At 34.0% G+C, this 24,124-nt stretch overlaps 2 protein-coding genes across 6 annotated transcripts; one reads left to right on the forward strand and one right to left on the reverse strand.

Moving 5' to 3' along the window:
* Nucleotides 1-4,208: 4,208 nt before the first annotated feature.
* LOC134844194 (uncharacterized) lies at nt 4,209-7,248 on the reverse strand. Its single transcript, XM_063860762.1, has 2 exons — nt 7,020-7,248; nt 4,209-6,350 (listed from the first exon to the last, which is right to left on the reverse strand). Exons 1-2 carry the CDS (start codon nt 7,112-7,114, stop codon nt 4,319-4,321), a joined length of 2,127 nt encoding a protein of 708 aa, XP_063716832.1. The 5' UTR covers nt 7,115-7,248; the 3' UTR covers nt 4,209-4,318.
* Nucleotides 7,249-14,003: 6,755 nt separating this feature from the next.
* LOC134843878 (uncharacterized) lies at nt 14,004-22,308 on the forward strand. 5 transcript variants are annotated; one of them, XM_063860199.1, is made up of 3 exons: nt 14,004-14,298; nt 19,758-19,804; nt 20,970-22,308. In XM_063860199.1, exon 3 carries the CDS (start codon nt 21,008-21,010, stop codon nt 22,229-22,231), a length of 1,224 nt encoding a protein of 407 aa, XP_063716269.1. In that variant the 5' UTR covers nt 14,004-14,298; nt 19,758-19,804; nt 20,970-21,007; the 3' UTR covers nt 22,232-22,308. The 5 variants fall into 5 exon arrangements, with proteins under 5 accessions (XP_063716269.1, XP_063716267.1, XP_063716268.1 ...); XM_063860197.1 differs by having other exon boundaries at nt 20,973-22,308; XM_063860198.1 differs by having other exon boundaries at nt 19,764-19,804.
* Nucleotides 22,309-24,124: the final 1,816 nt, after the last annotated feature.

The raw sequence follows: 24,124 nt of genomic DNA on the forward strand, positions 1-24,124 counted from the left end.
CATCACTTTTTTCTACATTCATTGCTTTGAAAATCAATTAAAATTTCAAGCTGCTTCTTTATGAACATGTTTTGAACAAATGGAACAATCAATAGAACATAGGACAAACTTAATGGAACCCAATTGTCTTAACTTCAAAAAATAAAGAAAATACCGATACTGCAAAGCAGGTTGGCACATCCTGAAGTCAAATGGACTGGCTCGAACTTCGCTTTTATACCCAATTAATTAAAAGCTTCGAGTAAAATTAGTTTTTGCGTAAAAATGATAGTTTTTTTTCGTCAACTATGAACAATGACAGTTAAAATGTCTGCGCCAAACACCTGGATTAAGATAGTATTGAGTTTCGAGAGATTGGCCTAAATGGCTGTGTCTCAACTGACTCGAACCAAACCGGCATTGCTTCAAACGACTCGACAGAAGGAAAAGTGTGTTCAACTGTGTTCTACTCGAGCGTGTTTTGTGTTATGTTTAGACACAAAACGGCTCGGTTGGAAATTGCTACAAAGTGGGTATATTTCGACCGATTAGACAGCGAAAGGCAAATTTTTGACAGTGTTAAATCCTACTTCGTTCATGTTCCACTATGTTTTGAAAAAGTGGTTGACTAAGTTTCGATGTTAGGTTTACCTTTGTTTCGACACAGTTTTGTTTTAAGGGGCAGTCGGATCACTTAGGGCTTTGCCCTCAGATAAACAAGTTATCTTGTTTCTGTTCTGCAATATTTTATATTGCATAGTTTTTTCAATTGCTTTTGTACAACGAGACTGCTCGTATATCAGTGCAAAATCCTGGTTGTTCTGACTGCATTTACGGTCAATTGAAAAGTTTTTTGTCGGTTGAATAAGTAACAAAATATGTGAATTTTTTTTTTCATTTTTTTATCCCCCCACAAAGCATTAGAAAATTATCAAAAACGAAGAAAAACAGTTTTTTCTTTTCTCCTGTTTTCAAAAAAAAGTAAAGCCAGTAAATTGTTAGTTTTTAATCTATGTAAAGTTAGAAATTGGAACGGATTTTATTTTAAACTATCCGTCCAGAAAATTTATGACCAATTTTATGAACAATTTTCAAGTTAATTTAATTATTACATCTGCTCTAAAACTTGACAAAAAATTTCTCAAAAAAATTTCAGTCAGTGTTCCAGCTATTTGAAATCATTGAGGAAATTTAGCTTTTTTAATTTGAAAGAGACCTCTTTGAAGTAGCAACCGAAAATCACCGTAGGTATACCTTTGTTTTGACATAGTTTTGTATTGAGACAGTCGGAACATTTAGGGCTTTGCCCTCAGATAAACAAGTTATCTTGTTTCTGTTCTGCAATATTTTGTATGCATAGTATTTTCAAATGCTTTAGTACAACGAGACTGCTCATATATCAATGCAAGGCCCCGGATGTTCCAATTGCTTTTGAAGCCTTCGAAAAGTTTTTTTTTTGGTTGAATAATTGAAAAAATATGTGGGAAAATAAAAGATTTTTTTTTCTTTTTTTCTCCTTTTTCTCCCCATATATTAATTAACCCGCGTTAATTAACCCAAAACGGCCGAAGTGGCCAAAGCCGCAATATTCAAAAACCCCCCCATAATTTTACCAAAAATACTCACAGGTAAATTTAATGATTTTGAGCTCAAAACAGCGATACTTTTTCTCTGATTAAGAAGTTGAAAAGTAACTTCTCATTTGCTACGACACGACAAATTGGGAGGTTTTGCAATTGCGAATAAAGAGAAGCTAAAAACTACTGAGATTCATTCCAACAATTTTTTCTTCAACCAACATCATCCACGCCAACCCCTCTCTAAAATACAAACCATTCTCAGTCAGAATAACTCCAAATCTAACCCTTAAAGTAAATATCGAGTCAAAAGGCAACTTGCAGTAAATTCATTAAAGTATTTCTCGGCAAATTTTAGATTTACTTTCTAAGATAGAAATTAGAAAGGACCCTATATTACTAGCAAGCGCTTTGTCCGGCGTACATAAGTATTTCTAACGTAATACCTCATAAGATGATTTATGTTTCTTCAACGGAGGTAATATGAAACTAATATGAGCATAACTTCTTTTTAAATCTATATGATTGCTAACTATTCACTAGGTTTCATCAGAACAAAATATCGATTGCTATATGTCAATTTCCAACAAAACAAAACTGCTGGTATCAGGGCGAAGCCCTGAATGTTCCGACTGCCTTTTAAGGTTTATGGAGCAGCAGTAATAGCATAAAAAAATAAATGAAATAAAATAAAATGAAATTTTTTTTTAATTTGAAATTTTTTAATAAAAATTATCCCCCCACACGCCATATAAAGTACAAAAAGATAGATTTCGTTCCTTGTAACAAATCAATTGTGGCAAATAAGCTTCGTTTAACCAATTTGGAACGATTTATAAGACGGATTAAATCTCCGCTTACGCGTTAATAGCGCGAATTATATCGCGCGTTAATTGTCCCAAATTGGTCAAAATGGCCAAAATGACAATATTTAAACCCTCATAACTTTACGCAAAATGATCACAGGTGAAATATTTTTTCAAATTTAAGCTCAGGACAACAATGGCTTTCGAATGATATAAAAAAATTCCGTCAAAATGGCTAGTAAAAAAGTCGAAATTTGTCTGAAGAAAAAAAAACCCACCCCGAGCACAAATATTCCGTTACTTTCGTATCGAAAGTCGGAACAAAAACTATGTTCTCAGTGAGGTATGTGTATATAATTGGGATTCTAAAAAAATAAAAGCCAGCTTAACCGAGTAGAAAGTTGCTTTCTACCTGCTCACTGCTTATATTTGCAAGCTATGCTTTTTACATGTGAAACATCAAAATATTGCTGCTCGAAATAATAGTTCAATGCACTATGAAGCCGTTAATCATTTGAAGTGTTCAAAACAACAACTAATTCCATAAAATCTTAAGTAAAACCGAAGAAAAAAGTTAATACCTCTGACATTTTTCTCAACAGTCGCCCAAAACTTTTGCAAGTTTTAAATGCACCGACTGGATTATTTCTTTAAATTAAGTTCCAATTTCGATAGTTTCAATCACGTCGGCAGTAGTGTGCAAAAGGTCACTACCAAAAAAAATTAAAAAAATTACATAAGATTAAATGTTTTTGAGTTTTTCTTATTTTCAGTATTACGCGCAAAACTATCTTAAAATTTGTGCTCCGCTTCAGCATATCATCAAAGCTTAGGAAATATTCCACTCGGATTTTTATCAGCCCCTTTTATAACGTTTTTAATAGCAGGGTTCAGAAAAGACTACTCGGTGCAAAGATAGTTACTTAGTTCGAGCTTTTATTCGTTTCCGGACAAAAATGTCTCCCTTATGCTTACAAGTGATTCTAAAATCAAACAAGTATAGCCGTTGACTGTGCAAGTAGCACAATGTTCCGACATAGTCTTCAATAACTTTTTTTTTCAAACTAGTGTCAGTTTTTTTGGCGCCGTGTGATAAGAGGATTTGAACAAAAAACTACAGATACGGCATATTCGACAGTCATAGTAAAAAGAAAATGAAACAGAATTTGAAGGAAAAGACTAGAAAAATGGAAAAAAAATCGAATACGCTTGCTCTGCAGGTTTTTGAATTTCAAAAGATCTTTATTCCAAAAAGGCGCTGAAGCAACAAAATAAACGTTATTTGAGTAAATTTTTTTTTTACGTATTACATTAAGCTATTATAAGCTTTTTAGCCATTAAAAGAAGCTATTGTAAGCCTGCTTGCTCGCTTTTTTTCCCAAACTAAGACGAAAAATTCAAAACCGGATAAAATTTTAATGTGTTTCGAATCACTTAAGGCTTCAATCTAATATATCACTCCGCTGTTTCCGATGATTACTTCTCCACCTGAAACCATCTACCAGAAGTAAAAAAAAATTAAAACCTGAATACAAATTTTCAATGGTCGGGAAAAAAATCCTACTCAAACTACACTAATTTTGGTTTCACGAAATCCAGAATGGGAGACCTAATTCCTCTGCCCGTTCATTTAAGGTTTTCAAGCTATTTTCTCCTTTATACATTTTTCTCAATAGCAGCTGAAAAAACCACCACGAACAGCAAAAGGAAGTTTCTGCAAGGAGGTCAAAATTTGCCGAATCTGTCAATTTGAGATAACGACTCTGCGATGTGTTTCCTTTTCTTAGCTAGTCAGTGCCAAAATTTTCCGGATCAGAAGTTATTCCAGAGCAAATCATCCTGCAAGAGATATTTTAATAACTTAATTAGTAAGTGCTTATAATTCATTCTTTAATCTCAGTACAAAGTCATTTCAGTAATTTGTTAAGTAATTGCAGTCATGTTTTTATTAGTCATTCACAATTGTATTGAAATATGATCTGTTGAGTCATCGTACTTCCAGTGAATATTGAACACGGGTAGTATTTGGTCCACATCTTGAATGACCACCGCTGACGAATATTTATCTTTTTGTGGGAACACACTATGAGTATCATGCTCGCGGCAAATCGCTCCTTTATTAGCAGCCATCGTTGGACATTGGTGCGCTGCTGCTTGTCTTCCTGTCAGAACTCTTGCCATGATCAGGCTTCCTCCTTTTGCATATACCATTGACATCTCTGGAAAGTCGGAGAAGTAAATTCCAAAACCAAAGACGGTTCTCTTAACTGAATCCAAGCTGAAATTGTTTCTCATGATCGGCTCTGGATCCGTCATCGGAGTCCCGTGAAACAACAGAAGTTCTTTCGCATATTCTTTTCCTCTCGTTTCCTCGAAATGTTTTTTCTTCGCCAGGAAGATTTTTTCAAGTGTGGGGTTGACATACATGTCAACGCAATCAATATGAACACTAAAGCTCTTTTTATTCGCATTTCGAAAGAAAGCACTCTCTACTATTCGATAGAACGAGTCTAGACTTCCATTTTCTGGATCATACTCTCTTCTTGATCTGAGGACCAGTTTTTGGTAAGACCCTGTCCTCCACTTCTCGGCACCTTCCCGAATTTTATTCTGATTGGCTACCATGTCTTGGACAAGTTGTTCAAAACTAGTCGCTCGAGGTCTCGGACGTATTTGCATCTCTTCACCTTTATGATTGTATACCTTGGCTCCTACGTGCCGATCTTCGAACAGTTCCATAACCAAATTACAAAATATTTGTTCGTGTGCCATGTGGAGAACAAATGGCAAGCGGACTTTATCCGTTAAGAAACTCAAGACAGATTCAATAAAAGATGACCTGATTGAGGTCCCAAAGTTTTCCCCAAATGGGGTTCCAAACTCGGACCACTCATTGGAGCTCGAATCATGCTGGAGGTACCACGCCCATTCGCAGCTGCGCGTTTCCAATCTAGAAAACGTAATATTTGAGTTCTCTTGCGCAGTCATAGTTTCAAAACAAACAGTCACTTTTCCAAAAGTGTCATCCAACCAAATTGCCTCGACCGCGTCTTTCCGGGGATCCACAAATTGTTCTTCCAACACACGATTGGTCTCCACGGAGAAGATTTTCCACATCGAGCTACTTGGAACTTTGTACCTCCAGCAAAATGCAGTTTTTCCTTCCGGGTGAACATTCACACATCTGTCACCCAATTGACACGCATCCTCGAGAAATGGTTCGCAGATGTTGCGGCTGTTGATCGCAGGGAATGTCTCTGCGTTGCCCCTGATGAGTGCTCCGATATTTGTTCCAACAGTCGGCGAAACACTCATGTTTGCTGGAAACTGGAATTGAGAACAACCAGTCGGTGAAGCTCCACCACAATATGCTTGCGGCGTTAAGCGAGCTGAAGTGACAGAGCTACTAGCTTCACTTGGACTCAACTGCGCGCCCGTTTGATTCTTCGGTAACCCACTTTGAGCGCTTGTTTGAAAAGCGCTATTCAACTTGCTGTTATTGATAGAGATACTTGGAATCTGATCCGCCACATTCAAATTATAGAAACTACTGGCCAAGTTCTGATTATTTATCATAGGCATCCTCGGCGTTTGGCTATTAGGGCTGGCTAAAGTTGAGGGCTGTTGAATTTGTCCTGACCCAGGCGAAGTGCTCATCTGTATCTTTTGTACAGCATTCAACAAGTAGGGCCAAAATGCAGCTCTATCGCGAGGATCGAATCCACACTCAAGTAGTTTGATCGATTCCGTTCTGAACCTATGATTTTTGGGACATCCGGTTCCACTTGGACATTGTGAGAGGACCCAGTCCGCACATATATGCAGCGACTCACAATCCCCTAAGCGACAGTTGCCTCCACTGTTGTTATAGTCCACACAAACTCTCAACTGCTTCCTGTAAACTGGAACTCGTCCTTGAGTGTCAGTATTCATTGCGAACTGATTCAACCCTTGCGTTGTCATTTTTAGGCAAGATTCGGTGACTGAACTAAAAGAAAACATTAACTTCGTTTCTCCAGTTGCTCTGAGTTTCTCAGTACATCAACATCTTAAAAGTTCATTCTAAAAATTCAGTCATATTGCAAGTTGTTCTTGATATTAGGTATAGTCTAAGATATTAGTTATGATCTCTTTGATCTATGAACATCGATGTTAAATATATACTTAAAAAATCTCATGTCATGACAAATTTATCGTTTTTTACGGAATGAAATAATGAATAACTTGAATGAAATTTGCTGTTACAATTAATATTAAAGTAAGCTTTATCAATTTTCGATCTGACTCTCGAATTGAAATTAATTGAGTAGTATATTTTTTAAGCACTGGTGCAAAAGGAATTTGAGGCGTTGATAGGGGAGTATTTTGACCTGAGGATTTAAACTTTGAGTATCATAATTGATCCCCTATTGGCTGGTATTCATTTTGATCAAACTTCTTATTGAGTTAACTTTTACTGCGAATCTTCAGATGAGCTAATTAGCTGTGTAACCTTTCAAAATATTTTGCAGAAACTCATGCTAAAGTCATGTTAGGGGCGGAACAGTTTTGTGAGCTTTTTCTGAAAACGCTCGCTACCCTACTGCGCCTAGAGCTTCAGTCCGCACTTGAACTAATTCCTATAATTTAGTGCTTAACCATAGTTCAATTCACTTACTCGGAAACAGTTGATTGAAGTGAAGAAAGCCAAACTGTCCACAATCGATGACTTGGTTGATAATGACAAATTGTTTGGACTGAGCACTTCCTCATTTAAAAAAATGACTCAAGGTCAAATAAATTCAAGCATAAAGGCGATTACGCAATTCAACGACTTTGTTTTATCGATTGACAGTTTGAAACTTTTGCGAATCAGTGTTCGAAAAAAACAGCAATTTTTTCTCAGCAGAAGCAGTTGGAACCAGATATAAACTATATTTATTATTGGTTTTAAATTGGATATTTTATCTCTATAAAAAATTTAATATTAACCAATCACGATCCATCTAACTAACAACCCACTTATTTGTAAGTGCTGAAATTACTTTAATTTCAGCACCAGAGAGATTTGAATTTAACTTAGAAATTAGTTACCTCTCCAAGAGAACTTTAGCAATCGCAATAAGCCAGTATACTCTAGATCTATTGAGCCTAGCAGAGACTAGTTAAACACCCTGAGACTAGTAGATATAAGAGTAAGATTAGGATCGGAATTAGACTAAGAAGTTTCACGAATCTATCCGGCCGAAAATAAGATAGCGTGACGAGCAGACGGTGTACCCTATCCGAAATTACTCTATGAGTTACACCTCAGACATAACTCAGTGTTATAAGATATTTCAAAAATGTCGTTCTGGGGAACTTTCTGGAAAGTTTGGAGCAATAGAGCGCCGTTTCTCTCGAACACAGTAGTTAGGCAAACATCTTGTTGTTGTTTGATGCTTAATTTTTTTTTTAAATTGATCTGTGATTACGTGAAATCGTAAAATTACGTATAATTACGTATAAAAATTCATTTAACAAAACTAAATTGTTTTGAACGTTTCTTATTTTCTAAACTTAGCAAACCCTCAGAACAAAATAGCCGGATAGATAAACAAGTTAAATGTTTTGGGAATAAGCATGATCTTAAAACTATTCTAGGTTAAATGTTATATTGATGTTAACTTAAGTTGAAATATTAAAAAAAAACCAGTTTGAAAATGAGTTTGTCAAACAGAACCTTTTCGCACCCACCCGTATTTAATTTGAACCCATTAAAATAAATGAAACCGGTCAGATAAACTGCTGGCAGTGCAAGAAGTACAAGCTGTTGAACTCAAAAATGCAGTTAAGAAAACAAAATAATGGGAAAAGGTCAATTGATTTCCTAAATGAGGCAACGGCAGATAATCAAACCAATTAAATGTCGATTTTGATCTAATTGTCGGATTAAAAAGTAGAACCAATTCCAAAATTTTTTTCAGTAATTCTGGATTTAACATTCCTTTGACATAATAATCATCATTATGCAAAATTTTCCTATGCACATGATAGAACTCAAAATTGTAGCTAGTTTTAGGGAGATTTAATTGCTCCTCGAAAAGTTATTAATTTCACAATTTTCAATGTAAAGCCAAAAAAAACAGGAGTATTTTTAGTAGGATGTCACTTTAATTAGATCGTGGAATACGCTTTGATTTCATCATTTAACACTTAGAGGGGACAAAACTTCTCGTCAAAAGAGCGCAATTCGACTGGGCATTTCTAACTGGTACTGTTGATTGTATAGTGTTACAGAAAAAAAAGGGAAGATATGAAATGCTCTCTGACTTATGATAAAACCAGAGGAAACAAAATACCGAAAGAAATTTCAACCATGGAATTTGGCGTACAACGAGAAATCTGGCAATCAGAAATGATTATCAATGACCACGGTTTGGGTTAACACGAATGATCAGAAAAAGACCAAGACGATAATCGACAAAACACAAACGAGAAAGATAAAGGTTAAAAAAACAATGGCAAATACGTCAAAAGTATTTGTGTCTCATTTTGAAACTTGTAAATATTGTGAGATACGTGAAAACACCCAAAAATCTTAAAACTTGAAACCGGGATGACCAAAAGTCGCTATTTTAGAAATTTTGCATAAAAATGTCACGACGTCTCGCAAAATTAGGCTCTAAGAATGTTACAAGACAAGGACTTTACGACATGAATCGTCAAAGTTAGTTTTGAGTTTCTCCAAAACAAATTTAGAGCACTAATCAGTTATAACCAAAAGATTTATTGAAAAAAAACACACATTTTTTATTTTGTAAATGTTTGTTTTTATCTTTATAATTTTTATCTGTTTATTATTATCTGTTGTTTATTTTTTATTTGTTATTACGGCACAGAAACGCAGTGTAAAAGATTTTGGCAATTTTTCTGAATTTCGCGAAAAGTTGCTTTCTTAGAACTTCTTTTTCAAGAAAGTTGTGAGATATTGGAATTTTCAAAATTTCCTACAACTCTTATAAGAAGTTTTTAAATCGGGGAAGTTTTGTAGGATCTAACCGAAGAATCTAACAAAAAAGTTAAACATCGAATGAATCTGGTTAAATACTCCCCCTTTTTTAAATTTTCTTAAGATCAAACTTGATTATCACATTTTGGGCGATTTCAGATTTCACTGTTTTCAGAGAACAAACTTAAGTTAAGTTCTTAAGTTGCATCATTTAGGATAAATTCAGTATGCAAACAAGAACTCGCAAAAAAAACTCGATTAATGTTGACATTTTTAAAATTCATATTTAACATTACGAGGCCAATCTGTGCACTGGATAGGCGCACAATTTTGTGTCTGTATGTTCCTGGATTCCACGGACAAGTCTTTAAACATGTTAAAATTTTGTCGGAACGATCAAAGAAAATGAAAGAACAAAAGAAGAACAAATGGAGCGTCCTTGTTGCGGAATCCGCTTACAATATACAAAATGCACAGTTTGGCCTTGTAATGAATACAGAAATAGTTACCAAAAATAAAACATGTATAGATGCAGGCGTGGATCTAGGATTTTCACTAGGGGGGGGGGGGATTTTCAAAAATGAATTTGAAAATTTTGTCGACCTTTTTTTGGTCGACTAAATAGATTTTCTGGGCTCTCCCAAACCACTATAAAGACGCAAATTTGACTAAATTTTCTGCGCCGCAGACAAATTTTTGAAAAAAAGGCAAAAAAAATCGTTTTTAGGCACTTTTTGGCTCCCCTCTCAAAATTAGTATAGATTGGCGCCAAAGGCTTCTTTAGAAAATATTTCGGGTCCGTCACCAAAAATGTATATCTCAAAATAGTACAAAGAGGAGACACTTTGGGTCGTCAGGGGTTCGAATCCCTCAAGAAGAAGCGTCCGTCCTCCCCTCCCCCTAAATCCGCTACTGCACAGATGGAGGGGCAATTTTTGACCAGGACCAAAACAGTGGAAATATTTCAAAGTATCCAATTAATATCTAGATCTTAATTTTAATTCTGTGAAAAATGTAAATTGTGACATAGCTATTACTGTAATTAAAAACTTTCTAATTACCAGCAAAAAGTCCTAATTGGTGCCAATTACCCGGGTTGCCGGGTTGACCAAAACTTCTTATCATACAATTTCCATTGTGAAAAAGTTTTTACCGTACAACTCTATACAACTCCATACGTACATAAAGTTCTATGAATGAAAATTATATGAGAAGTAATTTTCCATAAAACAAAAAGTTGATTCTGAAAAACTTTGGGTTGTGTTTGTAACCGAACGCATGTAACAAAGACCTTTGTTTATTCAAAGCACCCTTGATTAGACGGTCTCGTGTTTACAATGCATAGAAAATGACTTGAAATGTCTTGCAGCAGTCTTTCACAAATGATATCACAAAATTAAGAAACTTAAATTGTGGCTAATTTTTTCAGCGATGACTGTTTTGAAATTTGAACTTTTAAATGAGCAGGCGTTGATTAAGGCATACATAAACATACCATACAAAACAATTAGGAGCTTTTAGCGGTTTTGAAAATTTTGATTGAGTGAAAATAAAAAATCCTACATTATTGTATCCAGGACTCCGTTGAGAACACAAAAAAAAATTGAATTTTTTTGGAAAGTGTTTGTTTGAGTACAAATTCGATTTGCGGTTGAAAAAATCACGATAAATTTTCGGGGTAATTTCAAAAGGTAAGTATTTTTAAAAAAATCTCGGTTTTTTTTATCACAAGACTGTTTTTTTAGAATCAAACAGCCGCAGGAATTAGTTATATCTTTTTTCGACCATTTTTTGAAATAACTTGTTCTGTGGAATTGTATGATAAGCATTTTCGATGTATGGAGGTCAACCCGGGTGGCTGAGCCCAACATTTGTCAAAGACTTGTAAAAGCTGCTTATACTGAAAAACATCAATTAAAGAATATTCGACTTTGACCGTACTTTTGATCAGCTTGTATTCCTATAAACACACGATGCTCCTCACGTCTTAAAGCAATCTAATCTACTTTCACTGAATTTCTTCAATTTGAAAGTGAATAGGCGTGTTTAGAAGAAAAAGTGCACATAAAACAGAGAAGACTGCATGTACAAGGGCGACGCCCTTACTGATCCGACTGGAAGTATTTAATTAGTTTTTGTAAATCACCCACGCACACGCTATTCAAAGTAATAAGTGACATTTCAAATGTCTTTTAGCGTATAACTTACATTAAATACCAGACCTCAATTCATTTAGGAATAAATTCCTTAAGCCGGATTAAATCGCTGCATAAGCGATTAATACACAAAATAAATTTCGCGTTAATTGTTCCAAATTGACCAAATTGCCAAAATTTCAGCCTTCACAACTCTACAAAAAGCAATCACAAGCGAAAAATTTTTCTGAAGTTGAACTTAGGACAACATTATCTTTCAGATGGCTCAAATGGCAACTTGAAATTCGAAAATTGTTTGGAGAATAAAAAAACCGCAAGAGCATATATATTGCGTACCTTTTTTTAAAAGTAGTCGGAACAAAAAGGGCATGATGGAAAGCAACAATGCTGGAGCCAGTGAGCAGAATAAATTAGCTATCAACTATTTACACTGCGATCAGCATAGTGTTTTAATACGAACCTTCTTTTTTTCTAACCTAACACGAAAATGAAGGTGTTCTTTAAAAGTCTTCTTACATTTGGTGGAACTTTTGCTGCAATCACGATCTGTAGCAATGGAAATTTCATAGCATCTGTTCTCTGCTATGTTGTGGCTATTGTTTGTAATTTTTTTAGCGTCCGTGGCTGAGTTGTTAGTGCGTGAGATTCATCCTCTTTAAGTTGCATTAGGTCCGAGATAGAGTCCGAGACTTGGCCAAATATTTACCAATAAGAGGCTTATCTTTAATTTCATACAACTTAATAGAGCTGCTTTTTGTCGTGTTCTCGTTGCGTTTCTGTGTTAGGCTTGGACAAATGAAGTTCTGGTGATGTACTCACAAGGGTAAGACTCAACTTACGAACTGTTTGCCAGCTCTTCACGGTGAACCGCCGTTGAGTCCCTGCTCAAGAACTACATTCTTTTTTTGTTATTTTTCTGGGCTGGGCATGTTGTCTAACCTTCAAGTAGTGAACACGGATCATGATGGGTCTCGAATATCCAAACTTTTGATTGTGCGGCAGATACTTAGTTTAGCAAAATGTTACAGCTGTGATTAGACGATTTAGAAACATGTTATCACCAAACTATACAATGGATGATAGATAAAATATACCTCGTTCCTATTAGTAGAAAATCAACACATTCCAATTTTCAAGGACACTTCTACTGGCCTTACATGTCTTAGGATCCAGCAACTTAAACTCGTTCAAGTTTCAGATTTTGTTTCAATTCAATTTTTCTCAGCTTTAAACTGTTCCATTTATAACAACTTTTAAATTGTCCTTTTTGATACAGTTTTTGTTTGCTACAGATTTCTTGCCCCCATTTTTGTTTTTAGATACCTGTTTTGTTTTAATGGTTTCTGCGTTCTTTTAGTTTCACGGGTACACTGTTATAAATAAACTACCTACCAATTCATTTGTATTAATTGTTTTTGCCAGATCGAACAGTCAAGTCAAGCTATGTTGGGTAATGAATAGTTCGGCTGGTAAAACTTTGGACTTTAGAAGTAGATGATCATATTTTGTGCGGAGTTAACACATTTGATTCCCCAGTTAATTTGACTGTTTAATCTGCTAATTAGAGACCCTGAATTTTCGAGGGCCAACAAAGGGACGAATCAGCGAACCAAAAACTGGCGGGTCAGAGCAATAAACCAAACAGCAGAGTTATTGTATTAATCAAATGCACTATCAATTTCTCTGTATTGTTTGAAGTATAAAATATGTAAATGAATATAAGAATCTTTTTTTGAATCTTACAAACTCAGATTTGTTTTCATTGATACAATAAAACCATTTCTATAACTCTTTGAAAAGGGAACTACATTTTTTTAAACAAACTTTCCTTTGATAAAACGGTAGTTTAGTGACATTTTGAGTAACTGAACGCTCCAGCACCCCACATAAAACAAAACTAACAGCAAAAGCATCACTATTTAGCCCTAGGCACTAGCAGTTTTGTGGAGAGGTTTGATGGCCAAGTGTTTGCAGTTTTTATTGTTTGATTTGTTTTGAGTTTTATCCATATAGTTTCCAATCATCGACAGTGAATTGTTTTTATTATAATTATAACTTATTCAACAAGCAGCCCGGACTGATTTTTTAATCACTTCATATCTGGTCACTAAGGATTTTAGCAGACTAGTTTTTAGCGCATCAATCTTTTAGCAGACTTGAAGCAATTAGCAAGTCGGAGAGCAAAAAGCGGCGTTGGTGATTAGCGACCGCTTGCTCCGCTGCGTTTCCATTTGGCATGAGTCTTACTGCGCGCGCTCATCTTTGTTTTGCTGCTAATTTAGACTATTTTGTTTTTGAAGTTGACAGTTTTGTTGACAAATAGTGAGAGAATTGTCTTAATTAGGGAAGCTTGATTCAAAACTGAACGTCTTTTTGAGTCAGCCAATCAATCATGCATCAGTTTATAATGTTGGTGTGCTCAAAGATTCATTTTTTTGTGCTAAAATTTTGGTCTGCTAAACGATCGGCCTCCAAAACTATCGGACCGCTCAAAGGCATAGCATCAATTCTTTACTACAATAAGCGTTGTTCTTATCAAGTCAGTCCCACGTGCATTTATAAAAATTTGCGCATATAAATGTGCCGCGCAAAAGTTTTATTCATATCTTACTGGATGATTCATATATCCATTTTCTTGATTTTGTTACAAACCATTTTTGATTCATGTTCTGACTATTAATTTTGTTCTAAACCAATATTGGTTCAATTCCTTTTTATTGATTTTATTCCGAACCAATTTTGTATCATATCCCTTTTATTATCTGTAGCTAGCATATTTCTTCGAAGAGCAAGAGTTCGTCAAAAACAAGGCTAGTGAACTTCGGTAGCTACAAAAATTTATGATTTGATCATAAAGCTCCAAAACAAATTTGTTCGAAAAATCTGATCTGCGTTTTCATAAATGAAAAAAGTTAACAAAATCAAAAACTTGAAAGCTAGAGATCTGGTAGAAAAGCAAATTTACATTTCTACCAGATCTCTAGCTTTCATGCGAGAAATTAGTTTTATCCCCGTAATTGAAAATAAGTGAAATCACGTGGAAAGTTTTTGACTACACGCAGCTCACTGTTCACGCAAGAAAATGTTTAATTAAACTTTTGTTGTTATCCTGAAAAACTTTTGAAGAACTCCTGGAAAATTTATGTGAAAGTTTGGTTTCTTTTGGCAATTTCCCAGTATTTTTCCCCCAGTCTAGAAATGAAAAGTTGAAACCAACTACTCTGTATGTATTTTACTTTTCATGTGGCAAATTAATTGGTGCTTTGATGCTGAATGGATGTATAATGGTAAAGTACTACTGTTACCGCGCTGACAAAAATGGATTAGGATGAATTTTAGTAAGAAAAGTATGCAGAATAAATTGAGATCGATTTAACATGAAAAAAAGATGAATATGAAATAAAAAAATTCAGATTGATTTGGATCATTTTAAAGTTGATTTATTTTGACCTTAACTCCCAACTAAAAAAATTGATCCAAAATGTTTTTAATTTGATCTAAATCTGATTTTTCCAGTATCACTTTGTTTTTGTTTAAAGGAGGTCAAAGTTTTTTTCGCATCAGCTTTGAGTTTGTGTTGCATTTTTTTCCCCATCACTATTCATTTTACATCTACAGTATCTGAGAGCATGATGAAAAAGCTGAACAGTTTTGAATATTCAAATTTCATTTTGATTTTGAATGATGATTTAAATCACCGCGTAGGCTTCATTGATAACAGTCGTTGATTTAATTGCGTATTCTGAAATCAAAATCCGATTTATTTCAATCGTTTTCTTGATTCTTTCAGCATATTAAGTTCTGGCATATCTTATTGATGTTCATGATTTTTTAATTTCAATTGGATGTTTTTGAGCTCAAAATCTGATATAGGTCAACCATTTTCTTGACTTGTTACATAGTTTTATTGCTCAAAATCTGGTTCAAAAGGATCATGTTCTATGATTTTGTTGCATTTATTTGAGCTGAATATTTTAGTAGTGTCAATCATTTTACTGATTTGTTATGTGATTTTTTGATCAATTCTGCTTTGAATTCATGAGTTTCTATGATTTGATAGCATATTTTTGAGCACAAACCGATTTTTATCGACCACTTTCCTGATCTTTTCTATTGATTTTTGCTCAAAAATTGGATTACATTGTTAATTGTCTCTAATCTCACAGCATAATTTTGAACACAAAATCTGATTAGTATTGACCTTTTTTTCATTCTTTCTATTCGTTTTTGCTCACAATTTGATTTTTATTTAGCATATTTTTTTATTCAATTGCACGTTTTCAGGCTCAAAATTTGGTTCATATCGACCATTTTCTTCAATTTTTAAATTGATTTTTCGTTAAGTCTATTTTAAATGGACTTTGTAGATCTTAAAATAGATCTGCTCAAGGGTTTTATTAAATGGATTCATATGGATTTTAGCAAGATTCGGTTGTCGGATTTTAGTCAACGAAAATTTCAATCAAATTGATATAAAATGACTTGAATCCCTTTTTTCCAGCCTTTGGTTGTTTTTGTTTTTATGTATAATTTTCATCAGTTTTGGGTTTGTTTTCCATTTATTCGTTGACCATCATTTTTCATTTCACTATCTATAAAATCTAGTAGCATGATAGAAAGACTAAGAGATTGTTTTTAAGTATTCAATTTGGAATGATGGTTTAAATAGCCGGGTACTCTTACATTGATAATTTGCTATTTTATTGCATGTTTTTGAGCTCGATGACCAATTTTTTGATTTGTTACAAATGCTTTTGCTTAAATTGATTTTAAATGGAGATTGTAGATTTTCTGCTAAGGGTCTTTTTAAATGGAACTAGATGGACTTTAGCAAAAATTAGGATAGTTGTAGGTAAGATCCGGATAAAATTTAGTGAATGAGAAAATCCTTCCAAATCGAATTAAATTGGTTTCAAGACACTTATTTTGATCCAAAAATCTCAGAAAAAATAGAAAAAATCAATTTAAGTTGAATAAAATCTATGTCAGTTCCTAAAATGTACATTGTTAATTGATTCTGATCAAATTAAAATCGATTTGAAATCAATTTACTTTGAACCAAAACCTTTTTTGTCAAAGCGGGTGTCCTTTCAGCGTGATTTTTTGTCAGTGAAATTTGTCAATTTTGAGTTGATTCCTCTTCGATATGATAGCTCCATAAAGAAGCCTTGTCAAGAAAATTCCATGATTCACGAGCAAGTTTGATCAACTTGAAATGTCAGGGGAGCAAGAGTGAACTCAGTTGAATTACATGACAAAAAACTGAAAAACATTAAAAAAACATATAAATTAGTTCTTTCCAATAGATTCTGAAAGGAGAAAACAATTACGGGGCCAAACTGTGCACTGGATAGCCGCACATTTTGGTGTATGTCAGTTAGTTGATTCCAGAGACAAGTCTTTGAACATGTTCAAAATATCAATGGATTACGCTTACAAAATTTCTGTGGATTCGGCGTACAAAGACGCGTAATGTAAATTTTGTCGGTACAGTTGTTTTTTTGCGCATTCCGCAAAAACGAACATAGCTAGATGTCCTGGATTCCGCAACTGTAAGCGGATCCCGCAAAATGTGAGCGAATTCCACAATTATAATTAGATCGTATACTTGTTTGTTATTATGAACTGAATCAGTCCTTGCGTAAAGAATTGAGACCTATAGCTAGAATTAATATCTGGCAAATGCGGATTCTAAAAGCAAGGATTTAATTATTATTAGTGGAGTCAAATAAGAAATAAATACTTCTTCATTGAAATCTTAAATGTACCCTTTTAGTATTAGGAATGAATGAAATCTATTCATAGCTCAAAAATGTAACCCATAAAACAGTTGACCTCAGTTTGTTTTCATTTTTTCAGTATTTGATACCGGAAAGCTGTTCATTTTTTCAGTATTTGAGATCAAAAAAGTTTTCATTCTTTTTGTATTCGAGATTGACTCAGTATTTTTGAACAGAAAAACATGGAAGAGGCTGTTTCAAATGCGCTAATACATAAGGTTATATTGATAAGAGACTGGAGCGTCTAAAATCTAATCAATTAAATCGTTCATGTACTGACAAATATGGCAGCTACAAAAAAGTTTATGACAAAATTCACATTTCGGGAGCTCAAAAGGTATCCTGGTTAAAACAGAGCATACTTGAAAAAAGGCCCAATCATCTAAACGTAAAGCGGTCGAATCTACAACTTGAAGCTGTCGGTGCAAAAATTATAATCATAATTAATGAGGAATAGTGATTATGGGAGTCATTTGCCCTGGATATTTCATGAAATTTTTATTTATATTATGATTATTATGATTATGATTATTATGATTATTAATTTTAGTATCATTATGATAATTTTTTTTATTATGATTATTTTTATTATTATTGTGATTATAATAGTTATCACTGTTATTATTAGTTTTTTATTATCATAAAGAAGTAAAATTTTGACGCAAAAAAATCTGCTTAAAACTAAAACACCTCATTTTCAACTCAAAATTTGAAAACTTTGCAATTCTTTTCAATTAGGCCTTTGGCAGTTTTCAAGAAAAGTATAAGGACAAACGACAAACAGCAACTTAAAAATTGCATATTGCCCCCACCTAATCATAACAATTAGCAAAACGGCGAAAAATCTTGGCAACGATATGCCGTTTATTAGCCAAAGTTTTACGCAGATTGTGTTGCTCGAGAGCGAAATGAAAATCTTTTTTTTTGAAGATGCAAAAAGAAATAAACATTTTGAGAGCTTGATCAATTTTCACAACCCATGATCAAAAAAACAACACATAAACAAAGCTGAGTTTTGCACCATTTGCGATACAACACAAAAAATCGGAAAAAAATCGAAAATAACGAAAAAAAAATAGATCTATCATAATGAATCATGTTATTTTGAAACAAAAACATGCCGAGACAATATAATGCGAAATAAGCATTGGAAGATAATGTACCAAGCGGTAACATATACTTTGGCATAAACCTTTTAAGTCGAAAAAAAAACAAGACTTAAGACTTATGGAAAATCTCGATCGCCCTCAAAACACTCAAAAAATATTATTTTTTGTCAAGTGAAACAATATGAGACAACTAAGCCAATACATAACAGCCCGAAACCTGAGAAGCTCAAACAAAAAACGAAAAAAAAAAAACAATTTAGGACTAATAAGAAAATATTAAGTCCCCTTGCCCTCAAAGCACAGACACCCACACACGCACTGTTTTCTCTCGTCGATATAGTATGGGTTGAAGTCTATCAAGTCGAAAAAACACGAAAGGCGAAGAAAAAATTGTTGTCATGAAAAATTTGAACTATAAATTGTATTAAGATGTTAAGCATTTTTTTCACTCCACACATGAGCATTAGAAATTTGTTTCTGTTGAAACAACTCAAAATTAGATCACTTAGCCGATAAAACATAGGCCAAAATCATTTGGGCAGAATAAAATTTTAATTGAAAAAAAGGAAATACATACGGTGTGAAGGTTAAAAAATTACAAAGAAACAGCGGGGAAAATCAGAATACTAAAAGCATTATATTATTTAAAAAACTAAAATTCAAATAAGCCATTTTTTATATAATACACAAAAAAGCTGGTTGGATGGTAAAAACAATGCGGAAACTAAACGACAAAAGTAAACGGAAAGCGACGAAGTCGAAAGTTCAAAAAATACCTTTACTGAGGTTGAATTTATTAGAGTAACACAAATAAGGATGCACAGTGAGAGTAAAAGACCAATGAGCGCAAATGTACCCCGCGTATACTGCATGCATGTCGTGTACTGCATGCATGCTGAAATCTATCGACAAAGTTGTTACGGGAAAAAAGTTTAGTACATGATTGCAATACCTTTGCTATCGCAAGAGTAAAAAGGAAAAAACGGTTCGCAAATTAACTAAACTGATTGCGATTTCACGAAAACCTCATTAGCCAAAGCTAACAGAAACATAAAAATTCTTTTCAGATCAAAATTTTCACAAATAGTTTTCAGATTAGAAGCGTTCTAGTAGTAATTCAAAAGTATCAATGTAGTTAAGCTTTTGAAAAGTCTCTGAGTACTAACAAACTTTAGGAAAAAAATGCCCCCAATGAGACCCAATGAGTGGAGGGTTTTCAAAGTATCGAGCAAATCAAAAATTCTACTGGGACTAGTCGTCGTATTCCAAAAATTTCAAACACAAACTTTTACAAGAAAAAGAAACAAAAAATTATGTGATGCCTCTGTAATTGTAAATTAGCATTCATGCTTTAGTCACCCGGCAATAATGCTTTTATAGTTTCAGATCTGGCTCTACTACAACTACTTTAAAACAAAACGAGCCGTGTCAGGGCAAAACTCTGAAGATTTTCATTGCCATTCTCCTTGTTTCCGCTGTTTTGTGCCATAAGGAAACAATTGAAAAAAACTATGAATTTTAAAATTTTAAAAGATTTGCATTTTTGCATTTCCCCCAATACAGCCAATTTCATCTACCATGCGTTATATGACTTTTAATAAGTAATGAAAGATGCAATTTAAAAACCTATAATTTCATGCCTTTTCAATTTGCTCAATTTAAACCGATTTTTTCCTATTCTCCAGAAACGAATAGAGTACGCTGCCAAATTATTCGGCCTAAAAATCCTTCCAAAATAAACCGAGGCACGATGATTGGTCCACACAATGTAGTAGTTGCGATGAAATATATTGTTTGTGCCCGCATCCAGTTTCAAGCGTTATTAATCGATTTTATTACGTTTTTAGTACCAGTCATACTAAAATTGAGAAACAATCAATTTTATTCAATTAATAATCGATTATAATCTCTCTTTTTAAAATCAAATTATAATTAATTATAATACATTATAATTGATTATAATTGAGTATTTATTCGTCTATTTTTCGATAGAATTATAATCGATTATAATTGATTATAATCCCTTTTGTTTGTCCATTTTGTCTTTGAAGTTGCATCTAAATTGCTTATGTTTTAAAGATTTTTTTATTGACATAAAATTAATAACCCATAAGATTCGAATATTGTTTTGAACTGACAAAATTTTGGCAAAATAAGAGATTATAATCAATTATAATCGATTATAAATGATTTTAAAGGATTTTTGTAAGAACTTTAATCAACTAAGGGCTTATAATCGATTATAATCGTGATATTTTCCAAGAGATTATAATCTCTTATAATCGATTATAAGAGAATATAATCTCTTGGAAAATATCACGATTTTAATCAATTATAAATCTTTTAAAGACCTAATTTTGGTAACTATAATCAATTATAATTGTCCAAAAATCATCATAATAATGCGTTATAATCGATTACTTGCGCTTAAGCTTGAATGCGGGTGGTCTTAATAGTTCTGGGGGAAATTCAAAAGAAAAACAATTATTTAGCCTTATATCTGTTTAAACTTTGTATCAAGTTTTCAACCAATATTTACTTAAACACTGAAAATTGTAACTGGAGCATTCAGAGATTTGTCTTGATACTAAGCAGTTTTGGTTTTGCTTCTCTTTGTTCAATTTCACAATATGGACCAATACGGCGCATTTTCGAGCCGCGAAAACCCGTCTTCGGAAAATGAAGTTCTTAATCCAGGGGCCGATCTTTGCAAGAATTACAACATTAAAAAAGGCTGTACGAGTGTCAAGTGTCCTGTCTTACATCTTTGCCAATACTGGGTAGGAGGTGATTGCAAATTTGGACCCGAGTGCAAGAGATCTCATCAGATTACGAATGTGGAACAAATGAAGATTAGAGATGCTGGATTCAGTCCAGATGATCCTATATTTTGGCAAAAAATCCGAGAGAAACTGAAACTCAAAAAAACGTATCGCGGGTTACCAAGCGTGTGTAGTCGTTATACCTCGCGAAAGGGTTGCGAAAGAGGTGGTGAGTGTCTTTATATTCATTTGTGCAAGCATTTCGTCTCTTCAAATTGTACACGCGGTCTCTCATGTCCTTATGAACATCGGTTAAGCGAAAAAGATGCTGCAATTATCCGCAACGCAGGATTTAGAGGCCCACCAGAGGAACTTTTGCAAGCGTATATTCAGTCACAGCAAAATAGTTCGTCTACGTCAACAGGTCAAAAGCAGCCAATTGCATCGGATTTGAATTTAAAGCCAAAAGAAAAAAGCTACGCGGAAAAATGGAGAACTGGAGTGTTCCAGAAACTGAGACTGGAGTCAAGCAGAGAGTTAAATTTCAACGACTCCAGAATGTATTACTTTCACATTGCAGAAAGTCATTTTCTTCGCCGTCTCGGAAATACTAGACTGCGGGCTTCTGTAGAAAGTGTTGATCTATTCATTAACCCTGTTTTGGAGGCTAAATATCACACTAAGAGACAAAACTTAAAGAGGGATAGAGGAGAAGATTTTGCAAAAGAGATTCTTGCGTTCCACGGGACTCCTCTGAAAGACCCAGACCCAATAATGAAAGACAACTTCAGCCTGGATAAAATCCAGCGAACACGTCATGGATTTGGTGTATACTTTTCAGAGTTCCCAGACGTTGCTATACACTATGCTGGAGGAGAAAGATTTGCCGGAAGTTTGATCATGGCTCGAGTTTTGATCGGAAAGCAAATTGAGGCCCGCTCATGCCCCATGATGCAAATAGATAAATATATCTGCAAGGAGCATGATTCCCATTTGGTCAACCCACAAGAAGATAACTATTCACAAATGGTGATCTTACAAGATATGGACCAAATATTGCCCCAGTATAACATTCACTGGAAACAGCGATGAAAATATATGATAATCTGAGTCTATTGTAAAGTTTCTTTAATGATCGCTATTGGGAAAAAATGGCCTATTAGTTCCAATCTGTTCTGAAATTAAAAGAAATAGCTGAGCAGTAGCTGAAAAAAAAAACATCTGAGCCACTAGTTTTCGTCCTGAAAAAGTTTGAGCGACTCGCGTTAAGATTATTAAGAAACAATATGATATGGATCAGGGGCGGATTTAGGGGGCGGGTTGGCGGACGCCTCCTCCCCCTCAGGGATTCGACCCCCTGCCAACCCAAAGGGTCCCCCCTTTAGTACTTTTTAAGAAATCCAATTTTGACCGACCGACCCTAAAATTTTTCTGAAGGCGCCAATATATACTAACTTTGAGGAGCGCGCGCCAATATATACTAACTTTGAGGAGCGCGCGCCAAAAAAAACGCGATTTTTTGTTAAAATTTTTTAAAAAGTGCCCAAAAGCGGCTTTTTTACCTGTTATTTCAAAAATTTGCCTGCGGCGCAGAAAATTTGGCCAAAACAGGGTCTTTTTACTGCTTTAAGAGAGCTCGGAACTCAATTTGGTCGACCTAAAAAAAAAATTTTTAAAGTACGCCCCCCCCCCTCGAGAAAATCCTAGATCCGCCCCTGATATGGATCAAATTTAGTTTATGGATTTGTAATTTAAAGCAAAGAAGAAAACTCGTATGCTCTGAATCTTTCCACTGCATTTATGGTCTTTGGAATGGTTTTGATTTTTCAAAAAACCCTCCTCCGACATGTAACGTGGTATAGTTCGCATCTGAATTATCAATAGGAGCAAGATCAAATATATTATTAACACAAGGTTAATAAGAGCAAATAGCCTCAGATCATTTTGGAAACATTTTCCAGCCGAGTTAGTTCACCGCTTCCGCCTTGAGAATAAATTTGCGTTCAGAATGTTCTGCAAAAGTCAATTCAGCCAACTTGAAATTCAGAAAATTCAGCCGAAAGTACACCGCTTCTTCAGAAACAAAAGAATCAGCCGAACTGAACTTTCAAGCAATTCGGTCACATTTTCAATTTTATTACTATGCAGCAAAACTGATTTTAGAGCACTTTGCGTATCGTACCAAATGTAAGCGCAGAGTCGCGAAGCATAGCAACTGCTCACTTTTTAGGAAAGCAGTTCTACTTCAAAATGCCGCCCGGGTTGACATCCATAAAAGTAAAATGATGCGTATCAAACAATTTCATATATGGCGACTATGGAAAAAATGCTTGTCATACAATTTTCATACAAAATTTTAAAACTGTATTAAACGTTTTCTTTTCCTAAAAAGAAGCACTTCTGTTCTTTTTCCATCTTTTAAATCTTTCTGCTCAATAAAAACATGATTTTAATTTTGGTCAAAAAAATGCTTATCATAATATTTTTATATATGAAAATCGTATTATAAGCGTTTTGAATAAAACTTCAAAATAAAACAAAAATAAAAATAAAACTTCAAAATTAATTTAACGATGATTCTGGATGAACTTATATGAGTTTTAAAAAAATTTATTTAAAGAATGCATTTTGACTCTCAAAAACGTGATTTTAGTTTTGGTCGAAAAAATGCTTATCATATAATTTTCATATATGAAAATTGTGTAGTATGCGTTTTTTCATAAGCAAAAACACAATTTTGCGAAAAAAAATTTTGCATGCAAATTTTGACTTTCTGTGTTTTTAACGTAGTCCAGGATGAGTTTTTTACCCAAAAAATCCAAAAACCACAAAAAAATTGTTTTTTTTTTGTGAACACGATTTTTGTTTTTTTTATTTCATTTGCTAAGATAAAAATAAATTTGTAAAAAAAAACAGGACTTTTTCTCAACTACCAAAATTTTCAAACCAAAAACTATCTAGCCATATACAAAAAGTTACATTTTT

Source organism: Symsagittifera roscoffensis, chromosome 4 (genome assembly GCF_963678635.1).
Source record: "Symsagittifera roscoffensis chromosome 4, txSymRosc1.1, whole genome shotgun sequence".
NCBI classification, from domain to species: domain Eukaryota; kingdom Metazoa; phylum Xenacoelomorpha; order Acoela; family Convolutidae; genus Symsagittifera; species Symsagittifera roscoffensis.

Coding starts and splice junctions, on each gene's coding strand:
- LOC134844194 (XM_063860762.1), bottom strand. CDS start 7,114: ATGAGGAAGTGCTCAGTCCAAACAATTTGTCATTATCAACCAAGTCAT. Junction 6,351..7,019: donor CTTCAATCAACTGTTTCCGA/GTAAGTGAATTG, acceptor GTTTTCTTTTAG/TTCAGTCACCGAATCTTGCC.
- LOC134843878 (XM_063860199.1), top strand. CDS start 21,008: ATGGACCAATACGGCGCATTTTCGAGCCGCGAAAACCCGTCTTCGGAA.